We start from the raw sequence: 16,865 nt of genomic DNA, 5'->3' as shown, positions 1-16,865 counted from the left end.
GACCTTTAATGACAGACCTTTAATGCAGTGTGGTTGGACCTAAAGGGTGAATGGTCTAGGGCATTGGGGACAAAAGTCAGGTCATCAGTAGGCTGTCTGAGATTGCTGCTGGCGGTAGCCACCCCGGTGCATGTAGCCCTCATTTTTCTGGTAGCCGTCTTTCTGGTCTCGGAAGTAGCCACCATAGGTACCCTGCTTGTGGTCAAAGACCCGCTCATTGTTCTCCACTAGGCTGCCCAGCTTCTCTGCCAGCTGCAGGGCCAGGTTCTGCTGGGCGGTGGGCTCCGTGCGGTGCATCACCACAGTCTGCGTCGGCTGGTCCAGGGAGGCCATCAACTCCTCGTTAATGATCATCTTGCTGATGATGGAGTGTACCGTTGGCAGGTCCAGCTCAAACATGTCGGACAGCGTCTCCATGCTGATGGAGTCGTAGACACTGCTGTAGGTGAACAGGTAGGTCCGCAGCGACTCTTCCTGGATCTTCCTAACCAGCATGGTTCTGACTTTGTCGGCCTCTGGGAAAAGGTCCCACACTTTGCCGTTCATCTTCTCATTGATGATAAAACTGTGGCAGGTCTTCCAGTCGCCCATCTTCATGGCCTTGGAGGCAGCGACCACATGTTCCCTCATGGACTCAGGGGGGCCCAGCAAGGGCTGCCGCTCGCCCACCCGCAGCTGGTGATGGAACTGCTTGCTGATCATGCGTCGGCGGGCATCACTCTCGTGGGCGGCCATGTAGGGGATCTCCAGGGGCATGGCCGACACCAGGTAAACACATTCCAGCAGTTCCAGGTTTATGTGCAGGTGGAAGGGCACCTGCCGGCGCCGCTCCACCTTCTCCTGCTCCTGGTTGCGCTCCTGCAGGCTGCGCAGCAGCAGACCCTGGCCCAGCAGCTCCTTGGCCCGGCTGCTTGACTGGATGTCCAGCAGGGCGTTGTGCGCATCCTTGGTCAGGCCTTGGCGGAAGGCACAGATGCCCAGCTGCACCATGGTGTGGTTGTACAGGATCTGGACTGGTGGGTCTGCATGCTGAATGTTGTCCTGCAAGTGGCTCATGAGCATGAGGTCCCGGGCCTGGTACCAGTGGGAGTGCAGGGCATGATGGTAGATACGGCAGAGGATGGCACACTTGCGGATTCGGTCTGTGCGGTCCTTGGCATAGATGTACTTGCACAGTCTCTCCATTAGCACAGCTGAGTCCTCACCCTCATTTTCGGCCTGATCTTGCTCAGACTTTGAGGAGCCCTCAGGCGGGGTAAGCTGCCGCTGATGAGCCTTGTAATCAAACTTGTAGTAGGTGTGGAGAATGCGCCTCAGGTAGATGCGGCAGATCTCCTCAGTGGTGCCCTTCTCCTCCAGGTAGCGCTGCACACGCTCAATGATGGCACACACCTGGGCCTCGTCCTTCAGGTGCTCCACGTACTCTTGGGAGTGAGGATCAGTGTTCTGCATTATTTTGGTAAATTCTTCATCCATTCGTTCCACCAGAGTTAAGATGCAGCCACGAACACGCAGTGGCTGGTCTGCATTATGCAGGTTCTCACTCTCTTCCAGAATGTTCTCTCCGACAAAGATGTTAGGGTTTGCAAACAGGATGTCCATCAGCTCATTGATGCAGTCCAGACACTTCTGCCACATCTCAGGCTTCATGTATGTGGCCAGGTTGGGGTTGTAGTCATAAAGAGAGGCAATGATGTTGAACTTGATCTTGACGATGACGCCCTCTCCTAGGTTGTTTTCAGAGGCAATCTGAACCAGCAGCTGCAGCAGCTCAATCTGGGCCGCACGATCAGTTCCTTTCTTGCCTCGTACCTGTAGGATCTCATTCAGTTTCTTGATGACAACAGCGTGGGTGATCTCAGTTCCCTTGGCAAACATTTTTGGCTTCTCCTTAACGAGGGGCACTCCACCTCAGACTCTCTCCCACTTGCCACCCTCATTGTCTTCCTCCTCCTCATCTGGGCGCCTAGATTTCCTGTCGTGCTTCTTCTTGGCTTTGGCCTCCCGTTTCTTCTCAGCCGCCTTCTTGTCCTCCTCTGTGGTGGGGGCCTTTTTAAGGAATCTTGAGGCCAGCACAGTCTGTTTCCCTTCTTCCTCTTCTGAGTCTGAATCAGAAGACGTGGAACTTGTATCCCAAGCTTCTGAATCTTCTGAATCTTCTGAGTCCTCATCTTCATCCTCCTTTTTGAGGAACTTTCGACTCTCCCCAGAAGGGGCTTCTGATTTCTTCTTTAGAAAAGCTGCAGCAGTGACTCCGTCATCATCCTCATCCTCATCTGAAGAGCCTTCTGAATCCTCCTCATTCTTCTCAGCATCTTCATCTGCAGACTGCTCAGGGTTCTGCTTGTAATTTGTAATATGAGACTCAAAATCTCGGTTGTATTTTCGGATCTTCTGGCGCAGAGTGCTTAGGGCCTTGGCATTATTCTTGTTCATCTTCTTCTTCCCTTCTTTATCTTCCCATAGCTCATTAAGATAGTCCTCCAGGTCAGCTAGGATCCGGATATAGAACCGGGGGACACCTTCCTTGTCCACAATGCTCTTAGCCTTCCCATATGCTTTTCCCAGGAGCTCAAACTCTTCCAGGCACTTGGTGACATCCCGAATCTTCATGGCATTACGGATGGTCCGGATAAGGTTGGTCAGTTCCTCAAACCTTTTATCCTTGGCACTTCGGACAACTCTCTTGGTATCTTCTTCATCCTCACTCAGCAACAATGGCTGTTTGCCGTAGTTACCCCGGACAGGTTTGGTGACGAGCTCCTCCCCAGACAGGGACGACTCAGACTCGCTGTCCCAACCCGTCGTAAAAAACCGCGACATGGCGACGGCGCTGAGCGGCTGCGGCCGGACGCTAACCCTGCTCCCCTTTTCCGAAGCACGAGGCTCACGAAGTACGCAGCAGCTGAGCTCCCAAGTCACACTCTTTGTTATTTCTTTAAATAGCTATATGTAGGCTCTTAATATAATGGTTAAAAATTTAGTCTCTAAAGTCAGACTGCTGGGTTTTATAGCCTCGCTGTATCATTGGTTAGCTGTGTCACTTGAGCAAATTAAAACCAGGATATGGGAGGTGAGAGGGAGGCTCATGAAGGAGGGGACATATGAATACTTAAAGATGATTCATGTTGATGTACAGCAGAAGCCAATACAACACTGTAAAGCAATCATCCTCCAATTAAGAAATTAAAAAAATACAAAACAGGATGTGCCTGTGTTTTCTTATCTCCCAAATGGGAATACTAACACTACCTTCCCTAGTGCATATGGGAAGATTATAATAAAAGCTTATGAGATTGAAATATTCAGAAAAGTGCTTAGAACCTTGTTCAATAAGTATTAACTATTATTAGCATGTTATTTTGAAGCTGAAGTGCCAATACTTTGGCAGCCTGATGCAAAAATGACAATTCATTGGAAAAGACCCTGATGCTAGGAAAGATTGAAGGCAAAAGGAGGAGGCAGCAGGGAATGAGATGGTTAAATAATATTACTGACTCAATGGACATGAATCTGAGCAAACTCCAGGAGACAGTGAAGGACAGGGAAGCCTGGCGTGCTGCATTTCATCGGGTCACAAAGAACTGGACATGACATAGCAAGTGAACAACAGCAATCATATTTCTAGCTACTTCTATCAGAAAAGACACGTGAATGTTAATGGTATTTTTACAGATTGCAACATTGAAGTGAATTTTAATTTCACACCTCCTCACATGTACTTTATAAAATATCTGCTATGAACTGTACACTATAGAGTTCTACCTTGAATTCTATCTATATTAAGAGACGATTTCTAAAAATAGGTTGTGTTAAAGTAATTTAATAGGCATTCATTTTTACAACTTAATCTGAAAGAAGCATTTGGATTATTCCTTTGCAAGTAGTAACTCTGCTGTTAACAATTCATTAAGTGAAGTATAAGGGTACATTTGCTGAATAAAATATGCTAAAATATTTGTAGGTAGATATAATTGCTTTCATAATTGTAGCAAAGAGGATAGATGTTTCAAAAATATCCATATGGAAGGTGCTTATCACTTTTTTCCTTTTGATTCTTGCTTTTTTTTAATTTATTTTTTTATTGAAGGATAATTGCTTTACAGAATTTTGTTGTTTTCTGTCAAACCTCCATAGAATCAGCCACAGGTATACACATATCCCCTCCCTTTTGAACCTCCCTCCCATCTCCCTCCCCATCCACCCCTCTAGGTTGATACAGAGCCCCTGTTTGAGTTTCCTGAGCCATAGAGCAAATTCCCGTTGGCTCTCTATTTTACATATGGTAGTGAAAGTTTCCATGTTACTCTTTTCATGCATCTCACCCTTTCCTCCCCTCTCCCCATGTCCATAAAACTATTCTCTATGTCTGTATCATCATTGCTGCCCTGTAAGTAAATTCTTCAATACCATTTTTCTAGATTCTGTATATGTGAATTAGAATATGATATTCATCTTTCGCTTTCTGACTCACTTCACTCTGTATATAATAGGTTCTAGGCTCATCCACCTCATCAGAATGGACTCAGATGAGTTCCTTTTCATGACTGAGTAATATTCCATTGTATATGTATACCGTCACTTCTTTACCCATTCATCTGTCAATGGGCATCTAGGTTGCTTCCACATTCTAGCTATTGTAAATAGTGCTGCAATGAACAATGGGATACATGTATTTTTTCATCCCTGGTTTCCTCAGGGTATATGCCTAGGTGTGGGATTGCTGGGTCATAAGGTGGGTTTATTCCTAGTTTTTTTTTAAGGAATCACCATACCATCTTCCACAGTGGCTGTATCAATTTACATTCCCACCAACAGTGCAAGAGCGTTCCCTTTTCTCCACACCTTCTCCAGCATTTATTGCTTGCATACTTTTTGATGATGGCTATTCTGACTGGTGTGAGGTGTTGATTTGCATTTCCTTAGTAATGAGCGATGTTGAGCATCTTTTCAAGTGTTTGTTAGCCATCTGTATGTCTTCTTTGGACAAATGTCTGTTTAGGGCTTTTCCCCAATTTTGATTGGGTTATTTATTTTTCTGGTATTGAGTTGTATGAGCTGCTTGTATATTATGAAAATTAATCCTTTGTCAGTTGTTTCATTTGCTATTATTTTCTCCCTTTCTGAGGGGTTTCTTTTCACCTTGCTTATAGTTTCCTTTGCTGTGCAAAAGCTTTTAAGTTTATTCAGGTCCCACTTGTTTACTTTTGTTTTTATTTCTGTTACTCTAGGAGGTGGGTCATAGAAGATCTTGCTTTGATTTATGTCATCAAGTGTTCTGCATATGCTTTCCTCTAAGCATTTTATAGTTTCTGGTTTTACATTTAGGTCTTTAATCTATTTTGAGTTTATCTTTGTGTATGGTGTTAGGAAGTGTTCTAATTTCATTCTTCTACATGTAGCTGTCCAGTTTTCCCAGTACCATTTATTGAAGAGGCTGTCTTTGCCCCATTGTATATTCTTGCCTCCTTTGTCAAAAATAAGGTACCCATAGGTGCATGGGTTTATTTCTGGGCTTTCTATCTTGTTCCATTGGTCTATATGACAACTGTAGCTTTGTAGTATAATCTGAAGTCAGGAAGGTTGATTCCTCCAGCTCCATTCTTCTTTCTCAAGAATGTTTGACTATTTGGGGTCTTCTGTGTTTCCATATGCATTGTGAATTTTTTTGTTCTAGTTCTGTGAAAGATGTGCCGGGAGCTGGCACACAAGATCCCACCCATGACAAGATCATGAGGAGAAAACCTGACAGGCAAGGCGGATCAGGTTTTCAGGGATTCTGAAAAGCTGCCCCCGGCGCTCACCTTAAAGATGATATCTGTCTTTCTGATGCTTGCTTCAATAGACTACTCCCTAATTTCTGTGACACAGGCAGAAGGCCTTCCCCGATCCCTTCCCAAATAAGAATCAATTTAGAACTTTAATCAATAAGTTTCCCTGGTGGTGGTATTTTATGAGATAATTTAGGGTGAAAGGAGTGTTTTAATTTAAACTCCTTTGCTGGTATTTTAGTTTGTTTGGCAAATGCGTTTATGCCCTTGGTACTAATATGCATGATTGCTTATAATACCCTAATCATAAAATAACATAAAGAACCTGATTATATAAAAGCTCTAGTAGACATAGAGCCTTTTTGAAGGGTGAAGGAGTCATATTAGAAAGCATAAGAAAAATTATTCTAAAGGTGGTTATTGGGTTGATGTTTGCTTGCTGTGTTTTTGCTCTTAATGTGCTAAGGTTGTGTTATGGAAACCACTGTTAATATAGTTAAAGGTCTAGAAAAATAAGAGTTTAGCCCTAGTGTGGTAACAATGAGATGGTTGTTAATTGTCACCCAGGAGAGGTGACAGGCAGAGGCTGCCTCACCAAAGTTGCAGAGTCAGTGTGGGGTAAACTTCTTAGATAAACTCAACTGACAACTTCTGCAGAAGGATTAATTTTTATGTTAACAAAGTTATACTTCTACTCTGTACTGTTGCCCTATGAGACTGCTACCCTTCAGTTAAGGTCACCACAGAAACGGAAAATAGGTTTACATTCACCTGACCTGCATAAAATGTTAATGGGCCCCAAGGCCAGAAGATAATGTACAAGACCCTCATAAACAAAGAAGTATGCAGAAAACACCCTGGTTTCGTGAAGAGCAAGCTGGTGTAATGTTAAACTATCTTCCGCTTAGAGATGTACTAACTTAGGGTATAAAAGCTACCCTAGTTAGATGTACTAACTTAGGGTAAAAAATAAAGCATTGCCAGACCCTGCCAGACTCGGCTGCACCCCCCGTCTGGTCACTCTCTCTCTCTCTCTTTCTCTCTCTCTCTCCCTCGCAGACTTGGCCCTATCGAGGCTGGTCTCACGTGTCTTCTCTTGCCGACGCCGTTCATCCTGAGGGTACCCCCTGGATCCTGACGAGGCTGGACCCCAGCAAGGAAAAATGCCATTGGTAATTTGATAGGGATCACATTGAATCTGTAGATTGCATTTGGGAGTATAGTCATTTTCACAATATTCTTCCTACCCAGGAACATGGAATATCTCTCCATCTGTTTATGTCATCTTTTATTCCTTTCATCAGTGTCTTATAACTTTCTGTGTATAGTTCTTTTGTCTCCTTAGGTAAGTTTATTCCTAGATATTTCTTTCTTTATTGTTGTAATGGTGAATGGGATTGATTCCCTAATTTCTCTTTCTAATTTTTCACTGTTAGTGTAGATAAATGCAGGTGATTTCTGTGTATTGATTTTGTATCCTGCAACTTTCCTAAATTCACTGATTAGCTCCACTAAATTTCTGATACTACCTTTAGGGTTTTCTATATACAGTGTCATGTCACCTGCAAATAGTGAGAGTTCTACTTCTTTTCCAATCTGGATCCCTTTTACTTCTTTTTCTTCTCTTATTGCTGTAGAGAGGACTTTCAGAACTATGTTGAATAATAGAGGTAAAAGTGAACACCCTTGCCTTATTGCTGATCTTAGGGGGAATATCTTCAGTTTTTCACCATTGACAATAATGTTTGTGTAGGCTTATCATATATAGTCTTATGTTGAGGTAGGTTCCTTCTATGCCCATTTTTTGAAGAGTTTTAATCATAAAAAGGATGCTGAATTTTATCAAAGGCTTTTTCTGCATCTATTGAGATTATCATATGGTTTTTACCTTTCAATTTGTTAATATGGTATATCACATTGTTTGATTTGTGTATATTGAAGAATCCTTGCATTCCTGAAATAAACCCAACTTGATCATGGTGTATGAGATTTTGATGTGTTGCTGAATTCTGTTCACTAAAATTTTGTTGAGGATTTTTGCATTTTTGTGTTGTGTTTGTTTGGTTTTGGTATTACGAGGGTGATGGTAGCCTTGTAGAAGGAGTACGAAGTGTTCCTTCCTCTGCAACTTTTTGAAAGAGTTTTAGAAGGATAGGCATTAGGTCTTCTCTAAATGTTTGATAGAATTCTCCTATGAAGCCATCTGGACCTGGGCTTTTGTTTTTTTGGGAGATTTTTGATCACAGCTTCAATTTCAGTGCTTGTAATTGGGTTGTTCATATTTTCTATTTCTCTCTGGTTCAGTCTTGGAAGATTGAACTTCTCTAAGAATCTGTCCATTTCTTCCTGGTTATCCATTTTATTGCCATAGTAGTCTCTTTCAATCCTTTGTATGTCTGCATTGTCTGTTGTAACCTCTCCTTTCCATGTTTAATTTTGTTGATTGATTCTTTTCTCTTATTTTCTTGATGAGTCTGGCTAAAGGTTTGTCAATTTTGTTTATCTTCTCAAAGAATCAGTTTTTAGTTTTATTAATCTTTACTCTTGTTTCTTTCATTTCTTTTTCACTTATTTCTGCTCAGATCTTTATGACTTCTTTCCTTCTACTAATTTTGGGTTTTTTTTTGTTCTTCGTTGTCCAGTTGTTTCAGGTGTAAAGTTAGGTTGTCTATTCAATCTTTTTCTTGTTTCTTGAGGTAGGACTATATTGTTATAAACTTCACTCTTAGGACTGCTTTTGCTGCAACCAATAGGTTTTGAAATGTTTTCACTGTCATTTGTTTCTAGAAATTTTTTTATTTCTCCTTTGTTTTCATCAGTAATGTGTTGGCTACTTAGAAATGTGCCGTTTAACCTCCATGTGTTTGTGTTTTTTATGTTTTTTTTTCTTGTCATTGATATCTAGCCTCATAGCGTTGTGGTCAGAGAAGATGCTTGATAAGATTTCAATTTTTTTAAATTTATTGAAGTTTGATTTATGACCCAAGATGTGGTTTATCCTGGAGAATGTTCTATGTGCACTTGAGAAGAAGGTGTATTCTTCTGCACTTGGATGGACTGTCCTGAAGATATCAATGAGATCGTGTCCTCTAATGTATCATTTAAGCCTTGGGTTTCCTTATTGATTTCCTGTTTTGATGATCTGTCCGTTGGTGTGAGTGGGGTGTTAAAGTCTCCTATTATTGTGCTACTGTCAATTTATCTTGTTATGTCTGTGTGTTTGTCTTATGTATTGAGGTTCTCCTATATTGGGTGCATAGATATTTACAATTGTTATGTCTTCCTCTTGGATTGATTGCTTGATCATTATATAGTAGCCTTTCTTATCTCTTGTAATCTTCTTTTTTTTTTCATTTATTTTTATTAGTTGGAGGCTAATTACTTTACAATATTGTAGTGGTTTTTGTCATACATTGACATGAATCAGCCATGGTTTTACATGTATTCCCCATCCCAATCCCCTCTCCCACCTCCCTCTCTACCCACTCCCTCTGGGTCTTCCCGGTGCACCAGGCCCGAGCACTTGTCTCATGCATCCAACCTGGGCTGGTGATCTGTTTCACCATAGATAATATACATGTTTCAATGCTGTTCTCTCGCAACATCCCACCCTTGCCTTCTCCCACAGAGTCCAAAAGTCTGTTCTGTGTCTCTTTTTCTGTTTTGCATATAGGGTTATCATTACCATCTTTCTAAATCCCATATATATGTATTAGTATGCTGTAATGTTCTTTGTCTTTCTGGCTTACTTCACTCTGTATAATGGGCTCCAGTTTCATCCATCTCATTAGAACTGATTCAAATGAATTCTTTTTAATGGCTGAGTAATATTCCATGGTGTATATGTACCACAGCTTCCTTATCCATTTGTCTGCTGATGGGCATCTTGTAATCTTCTTTATTTTAAGGTCTATTTTGTCTGATATGAGGATTGCTACTCCAGCTTTATTTTGCTTCCCATTTGCACGGAATATATTTTTCCATCCTCCCATCTTCAGTCTATATGTGTCTTTAGGTCTGAAGTGGGTTTCTTGTAGACAGCATATATATTGGTTTTGTTTTGTATCCATTCAGCCAACCTGTGTCTTTTGGTTGGAGCATTTAATCCATTTCCATGTAAAGTAATTATTGATATATATCTTCCTATTGCCATTTTCTTAATTATTTGGGGTTGATTTTGTAGATCTTTTTTTCTTCTCTTGTATTTCTTGACTATGTAGGTCTGTTTAACATTTGTTGTAAAGCTTGTTTGATGGTGCTGAATTCTCTTAACTTTGCTTGTCTGAGAAGATTTTTATTTCTCCATCAATTTTGAATGAGATCCTTGCCAGGTACAGTAATCTTGGTTGTAGATTTTTCCCTTTCAGTACTTTAAATATATCTTGCCATTCCCTTCTGGCCTGCAAATTTTCTGCTGAAAGATCAGCTGTTAAATGTATGGAGTTTCCCTTGTATGTTACTTGTTGCTTCTTCCCTTGCTGCTTCTAATATTCTTTCCTTGTGTTTAGCCTTTGTTAGTTTGATTAGTATGTGTTTTGGTGTTTTTCCTCCTTGGATTTATCCTGTATGGGGCTGTTTGTGCCTCTTGGGCTTGACTGACTATTTCCTTTTCCATGTTGGGGAAATTTTCAACTGTAATCTCTTCGAAAATTTTCTCATGGCCTTTCTCTTTCTCTTTTTCTTCTGGGACCCCTATAGTTCAAATGTTGGTGCATTTGATATTGTCCCAGAGGTCTCTGAGACTATCCTTAGTTCTTTTCTTTTTATTTTTTTTACTTTATTCTGCTTTTCAGAAGCTATTTCTATCATTTTATCTTCCACCTCACTGATTCATTCTTCTACCTCAGATATTCTGCTATTGATTCCTTCTAGAGTATTTTGAATTTCATTAATTGTGTTGTTTGTCTCTGCATGTTTATTCTTTAATTCTTCTAGGTCTTTGTTAACTGATTCTTGCATTTCGTTTTCAAGATTTTGATCATCTTTACTATCATTATTCTGAATTCTTTTTCAGGTAGTTTGCCTATTTCCTCTTTATTTATTTGGACTTCTGTGTTTCTACTTTGTTCCTTCATTCGGGTAGTATTTCTCTGCCTTTTCATTATTTTTTGTTTTGAATATACACATATACATATACACCCAGGAGCAAAGTCAAACCAGTCCAACAAAAATAAAGTACAATTGATTAACCTGGCAAACAAAAGAAATCAAAAATTTTATTTACCAGTTAAGAGCAAAGCTAACTAAAGCACAAACTGGAAAGCAAAACTAAAGCAAGGTGCCAAGTGGGGAATAAAGCAATGAAAACAAAACTAACAAATGTGTTGAGAAGAAAGGAAAGAAAAAAAGGAAGAATAGATATGCAAAGTTAAATAGAGGTAGAATTAAATAGAACCTCTCCTGAGGCTGCCCTGGAGGACTTGGGTTTGCCCCGTGAGGGCCAGGTGTGGAGGTGGTGCAGCTGCTTGGGTCTCAGGGGTTCTGGCAGCACCAGGTACTCAGGGGAGTTGGCGGCTAGGGCAGCAGGAAATACAGCGCTCTAGGAGGGTAAGGCAACCAGTGCTGGCCCATACACTCCAGTATTCTTGCCTGGAGAACCCCCCTCCCTGACAGAGAAGCCTGGCAGGCCACAGTCTACAGGGTTGCAAAGAGTTGGACACAACCAAAGCAACCCTGCAGGCACAGGTTCAAGATTTTTTGCCTGTGGCAGCTCTGCCCCAGTGAGAGTTGAACGTGAAGGTGGTACAGCTGCTTGGCTTGTGGGGACCCTGGCAGTGCCAATTGTGCAGGGGCACAGACTGCCTCTGCTGCAGGAAGAATGGCCCGATCAGGGTCTTTTTTCAAGCCTCTTGTAGCTGGCGATCAGAAGGCCTCTTTGGCCAGTCTTTCTCTGTAGCTCTGCCCATTCAGGCACTTAGAGGGCTTCTTTGCCTGGGGTCCTTCTCTGTTGTTTGGCACTTAAAGGGTCTCCCTGGGTGAGGTCCTACTCTGTAGTTCAGTGCCTCAGGCATTTGATGGGCCAGCCTCTCTATTGTTCAGCTGGTGATGCTGGTGTGTGGGGAGAGAGAGGCTGTGGTGATGGCTCCATCGCCTAGGTGTGACTCAGCAGTATCGCCTTGCTTCCATGGCTGCCTGGCTTTCCTCCATAGGCATTTCCCACCGCAATCTCCTCCCTCACATCCCTCCATCCGTCTCTCTGCGGTCCACAGCATCGCTCACCCTGAGATTGCTCCACAAGCCCTAAACTTCAGCTCCCAGCTGCTGCGCTTTCCAGGGGACCAACCAGCGTTCCTGTCTGGGGTGAGTATGGCTGCAGCAAGGACTATCTGATTCTCATTCCACTTAGGCTGCTACAGATCAGCTGTTTCACTCTCAGCCTTAAATGTTTCTCCTCTGAATCAGACAGTTGCCCCGATGTGGGGATCAAACCCCTGCTTTAGTTCCCCCACCCAATGAGGGCAGGTCCAGTCCTCCTAACACTCCTGATTTTCCCCCTAGTTCCTTCATCCTACCTAGTTTTGTGTGGGTCTATATATAATTTTTTCTGCTGGTCAGGTATTTTTCCTGTCTGCTCTCAGCTGGTGTTCTGCATGCACTTCTGTGTCTGAAGCTGTATTCCTGATGTATCCATGGAGAGAGATGTGCTCCACGTCCACTTACTCCTCCACCATCTTGTTCTCCTCACTGTTTTTTGTTTGTTTGTTTGTTTGTTTTCAGTTGGTCTTTTCTGTTGTTCATGAATAAACTGGCAGCAGCAGAGGGGAAATTCCATTGGGAGTTAAGACTGAGTATTCTGTCATAGTGGGCTCCCTGGAGGCTCACACGGTAAAGCATCTGCCCGCAATGAGGGAGACCAGGGTTCAATCCCCAGGTTGGGAAGATCCCCTGGAGAAGGAAATGGCAACCCACTCCAGTACTCTTGCCTAGAAAACTCCACTGATGGAGGAGCCTGGTGGGCTACAGTCCATGGGGTTGCAAAGAGTCAGACACAACTGGGCAATTTCACTTTCTTTCTTATTCTATCATAGTACTTCTAAATTTATTAAGCTGTGTGACCTTGAGAAAGTCATTTAATATCTCTTTGTCTGCAATTCTCCATCTACAAGTGATTAATTTAATATCTGGCCTGCTGTAGATGTGCTGCTGCGAAAATCAAAGTGATGTTAAATATCAAAGTACCTACAGAAGTATTAAGTCACTAAATACATGTGAACTATTATCAGCTTCAAAAGTGTAAAACTTTGCTGTTGTTATAACTGTGAATCAATATTTCCAAAGGACTTCAATACTAAGATATGGGAATACTGACTTGAATTTTGCAGTAGAAATTATGCATTCCTCAGTTTCAATGTCTAGCAGAGGAGACCAGATTATTCAAGCCCATTCTCCTAGTGGGGACAAAGAGAAAATCTGGACATATTTTACATTTAAAAAATTCTGCCTGAAAGCACTGGGGATACAATAATACAGTGAAGACCTACATGGTGAAGATCACTGAAATGAAAGAAATAAAGTGAGGAAAACCTGGCATTTGTGGCTGCTTTCACCTCACTTTGTCAATTTAAAAAGGAAAAGAGTGGCTTTTTTTTTTTTTTTTTCCCTATGGAAGCTGAGAATCTAAGCAGATGTTCTGCTGTCTTGGAGCTAAGGGACAAGAAAACGTGGAGTAGATGAATGACCATGAAGAAGGTAACTATAGTCCTATGCTTTGCTCTATGACCATAATGGGGAATAGGAGTAAGAGTGAAGAGGAAATAACATGGCTCTTACAATCAGAAAAAGTGGTTGTTTATAGCTGATTTATTCATAATTGCCAAAATTTGAAAGCAATCAAGATGACCTTCAGCAGGTGAATGGATAAACAAACTGTGGAACATCTAGACAATGGATTATTATTCAGCACTAAAATTGATGTGCTAACAAGCCATGAAAAGGCATAGAGGAGCCTATGTTAAATTCAAGTTGCTAAGTAAAATAAGTCCAATCGGAAAGGTTACATACTATGATTCCAACTAAATGACCTTCTGGAAAAAGAGAAAGTATGAAGGCAGTAAAAAGGCCTATGACTGCCAAGGTTTGGAGGGAGACAGAAATGAATAAGTGGAGCAGAAAGGATTTTTAGGGCAGTGGAAATACTCTATATGATTTTATAATGATGGGTATATGTAATTATATTTGTTCAAACACATAGAATGTACCACACTCAGGGTGAATGCTATGGTCTTTGAGTGATACTAATGAGTCAAAGTAGGTTTATCAGTTGTAACAAGTGGACAACCCTAGGTGGAGGATGTTGAAGATGGGAGAGGCTATGCATGTGTATGGATAGGGCCTTTATGGGAAATCTCAGTATTTTCTTTTCAATTTTACTGTAAAGCAAACATTGCTCTAAAAAGTAATGTCTTAAAAAATGGGTAGCTGTTTTGCAAATAGACTCAGTTCAGTTCAGTTGTTCAGCCGTGTCTGACTCTTTGCGACCCAGTCTTCCCTGTCCATCACTAAATCCCGGGGCTTGCTCAAACTCATGTCCATCAAGTCGGTGATGCCATTCAACCACCTCATCCTCTGTCATCCCCTTCTCCTCCTGCCTTCAATCTTTCCCAGCATCAGGGTCTTTTCCAGTAAGTCAGTTCTTCATATCAGGTAGCCAAATTATTGGAGCTTGAGCTTTAGCATCAGTCCTTCCAATGAATACTCATGACTGATTTTCTTTAGGGTTAACTGGCTTGATATTGCAGTCCAAGGGACTCTCAAGAGTCTTCTCCAACACCACAGTTCAAAAGCATCAGTTTTTTGGTGCTCAGCTTTCTTTATAGCCCAACTCTCACATCCATTCATGACCACTGGAAAAACCATAGCTTTGACTAGATGGATCTTTGTTGGCAAAGTAATGTCTCTGCTTTTGAATATGCTCTGTAGGTTGGTCATAACTTACCTTCCAAGGAGTAAGCATCTTTTAATTTCATGGCTGCAATCACCATCTGCAGTGATTTTGGAGCCCCCAAAAGTAAAGTCTTCACTGTTTCTGTTGTTTCCCCATCTATTTCCCATGAAGTGACAGGACCAGATGCCATGATCTTAGTTTTCTGAATGTTGAGTTTTAAGCCAACTTTTTCACTCTCCTCTTTCGCTTTCATCAAGAGGCTCTTCAGTTCTTCTTTGCTTTCTGCCATAAGGGTGGTGTCATCTGCATATCTGAGATTATTGATATTTCTCCTGGCAATCTTGATTCCAGCTTGTGCTTCATCCAGCCCAGTGTTTCTCATGATGTGCTCTGCATATAAGTTAAATAAGCAGGGAGACAACATACAGCCATGGCTTATTCTTTTCCCAATTTGGAACCAATCCATTGTTCCATGTCTGGTTCTAACTGTTGGTTCTTGACCTGCATATAGATTTCTCAGGAGGCAGCTCAGGTGGTCTGGTATCCCCATCTCTTAAAGAATTTTCCACAGTTTATTGTGATCCACACAGTCAAAGGCTTTGGCATAGTCAATAAAGCAGAAGTAGATGTTTTTCTGGAACTCTCTGGCCTTTTCTGTGATCCACGGATGTTGGCAATTTGATCTCTGGTTCCTCTACCTTTTCTAAAACCAGCTTGAACATCTGGAAGTTCTTGGTTCACATACTTTTGATGCTTCACTTTGTGAATTTTGAGCATTAGTTTGCTAGCCTGTAAGATTAGTGCAACTGTGTGGTAGTTTGGCATTCCCTTTCCTTGGGATTGCAATGAAAACTGACCTTTTCCAGTCCTGTGGCCATTGCTGAGTTCTCAACATCTGCTGGCATATTCAGTGTAACACTTTCACAGCATCATCTTTTAGGATTTGAAATAGCTCAACTGGAATTCCATCACCTCCCCTAGCTTTGTTCATAGGGATGCTTGCTAAGGCCCGCTTGACTTCGGACTCCAAGATGTCTGGCTCTAGGTGAGTGATCACACCATCGTGATTATCTGGGTCATGAAGATCTTTTTTGTATTGCTCTTCTGTGTATTCTTGCCACCTTTTCTTAGTATCTTCTACTTCTATTAGGTCCATACCATTTCTATCCTTTACTGAACCCATCTTTGCATGAAATGTTCCCTTGGTATCTCTAATTTTCTTGAAGAGATCTCTAGTCTTCCCCATTCTATTGTTTTCCTCTATTTCTTTGCATTGATCACTTAGGAAGTCTTTCTTATCTCTCCTTGCTATTCTTTAGAACTGCTTTCAAATGGGTATATCTTTCCTTTTCTCCTTGCCTTTATCTTTTCTTCCTTTCTCAGCTATTTGTGAGGCCTCCTCAGACAACCATTTTGCCTTTTTGCACTTCTTTTTCTTGGTGATGGTCTTAATAGACTATTAGAATGTAAAAACCAATCACACAGAGAAAGATTTAATTAATTAGGGTGTTAATTTTTATTTATGTAAAACTGTGCAAAGCAGTTGCATTTTTCTATTTAACACACACATTAAAATCCTGGGTTCTAGACATTATCATCAACTTCATTTTGGTAGTGGGAAAACCAAGTCTTACACAGCATAAATAATTTTCTCAAACATTGGATCTAGGGTTTGGAAATAAGCAGCCTTCTCTGGAGCTTGTGTTCTTGGCTATATAAAGAAGTCAAAATGAAAAATGAAAGTGTTAGTCATTTAGTTGTGTCTGACTCTTTGCAGCTGCATGGACTGAAGCTTACCAGGCTCCTCTGCCTACGGAATTCTCCAGACAAGAATTCTTGAGTGGGTAGCCATTCCCTTCTCCAGGGGATCTTCCCTACCCAGGGGCTGAACCTGGGGCTCCTGCACTGCAGGCAGATTCTTTACCATCTGAGACACCAGGAAAAATTAAAGAAGCCAAAACAATTCCACAAAGAAAATTTTCCATTCAAGATTTTCAAATCAGGCAACTGATGTTGGTGAGGAAAAACTGCCTGTCATATCAACAAAAAATTACAGATTTTCAGGGCCACAAGGGATGTTGGATACCATCCTTCTATCTGAATACTTTCTATCAAATGATAAATCAGCCTCCTTCTGGATATCACTGATGATAGTTAGCTCTTCATTCTAGTAAATCGTACCACATTAGAAGAAATAATCTTTTTGTAGA

General features: G+C 41.5%; 1 protein-coding gene across 1 annotated transcript; it reads right to left on the bottom strand.

The window, feature by feature from the left end:
• LOC122422838 (eukaryotic translation initiation factor 3 subunit C-like) lies at positions 1-2,895 on the bottom strand. Its single transcript, XM_043439547.1, is given in 1 exon segment — positions 1-2,895. A coding segment is annotated over 1 exon segment (2,739 nt). The 5' UTR covers positions 2,824-2,895; the 3' UTR covers positions 1-84.
• Positions 2,896-16,865: the final 13,970 nt, after the last annotated feature.

This window comes from Cervus canadensis, chromosome 20, assembly GCF_019320065.1.
Source record: "Cervus canadensis isolate Bull #8, Minnesota chromosome 20, ASM1932006v1, whole genome shotgun sequence".
In the NCBI taxonomy this organism is placed as follows: Eukaryota; Metazoa; Chordata; class Mammalia; order Artiodactyla; family Cervidae; genus Cervus; species Cervus canadensis.
Note: the sequence above shows the minus strand (reverse complement) of the source record. Positions and strands in the feature narration are given on the sequence as shown.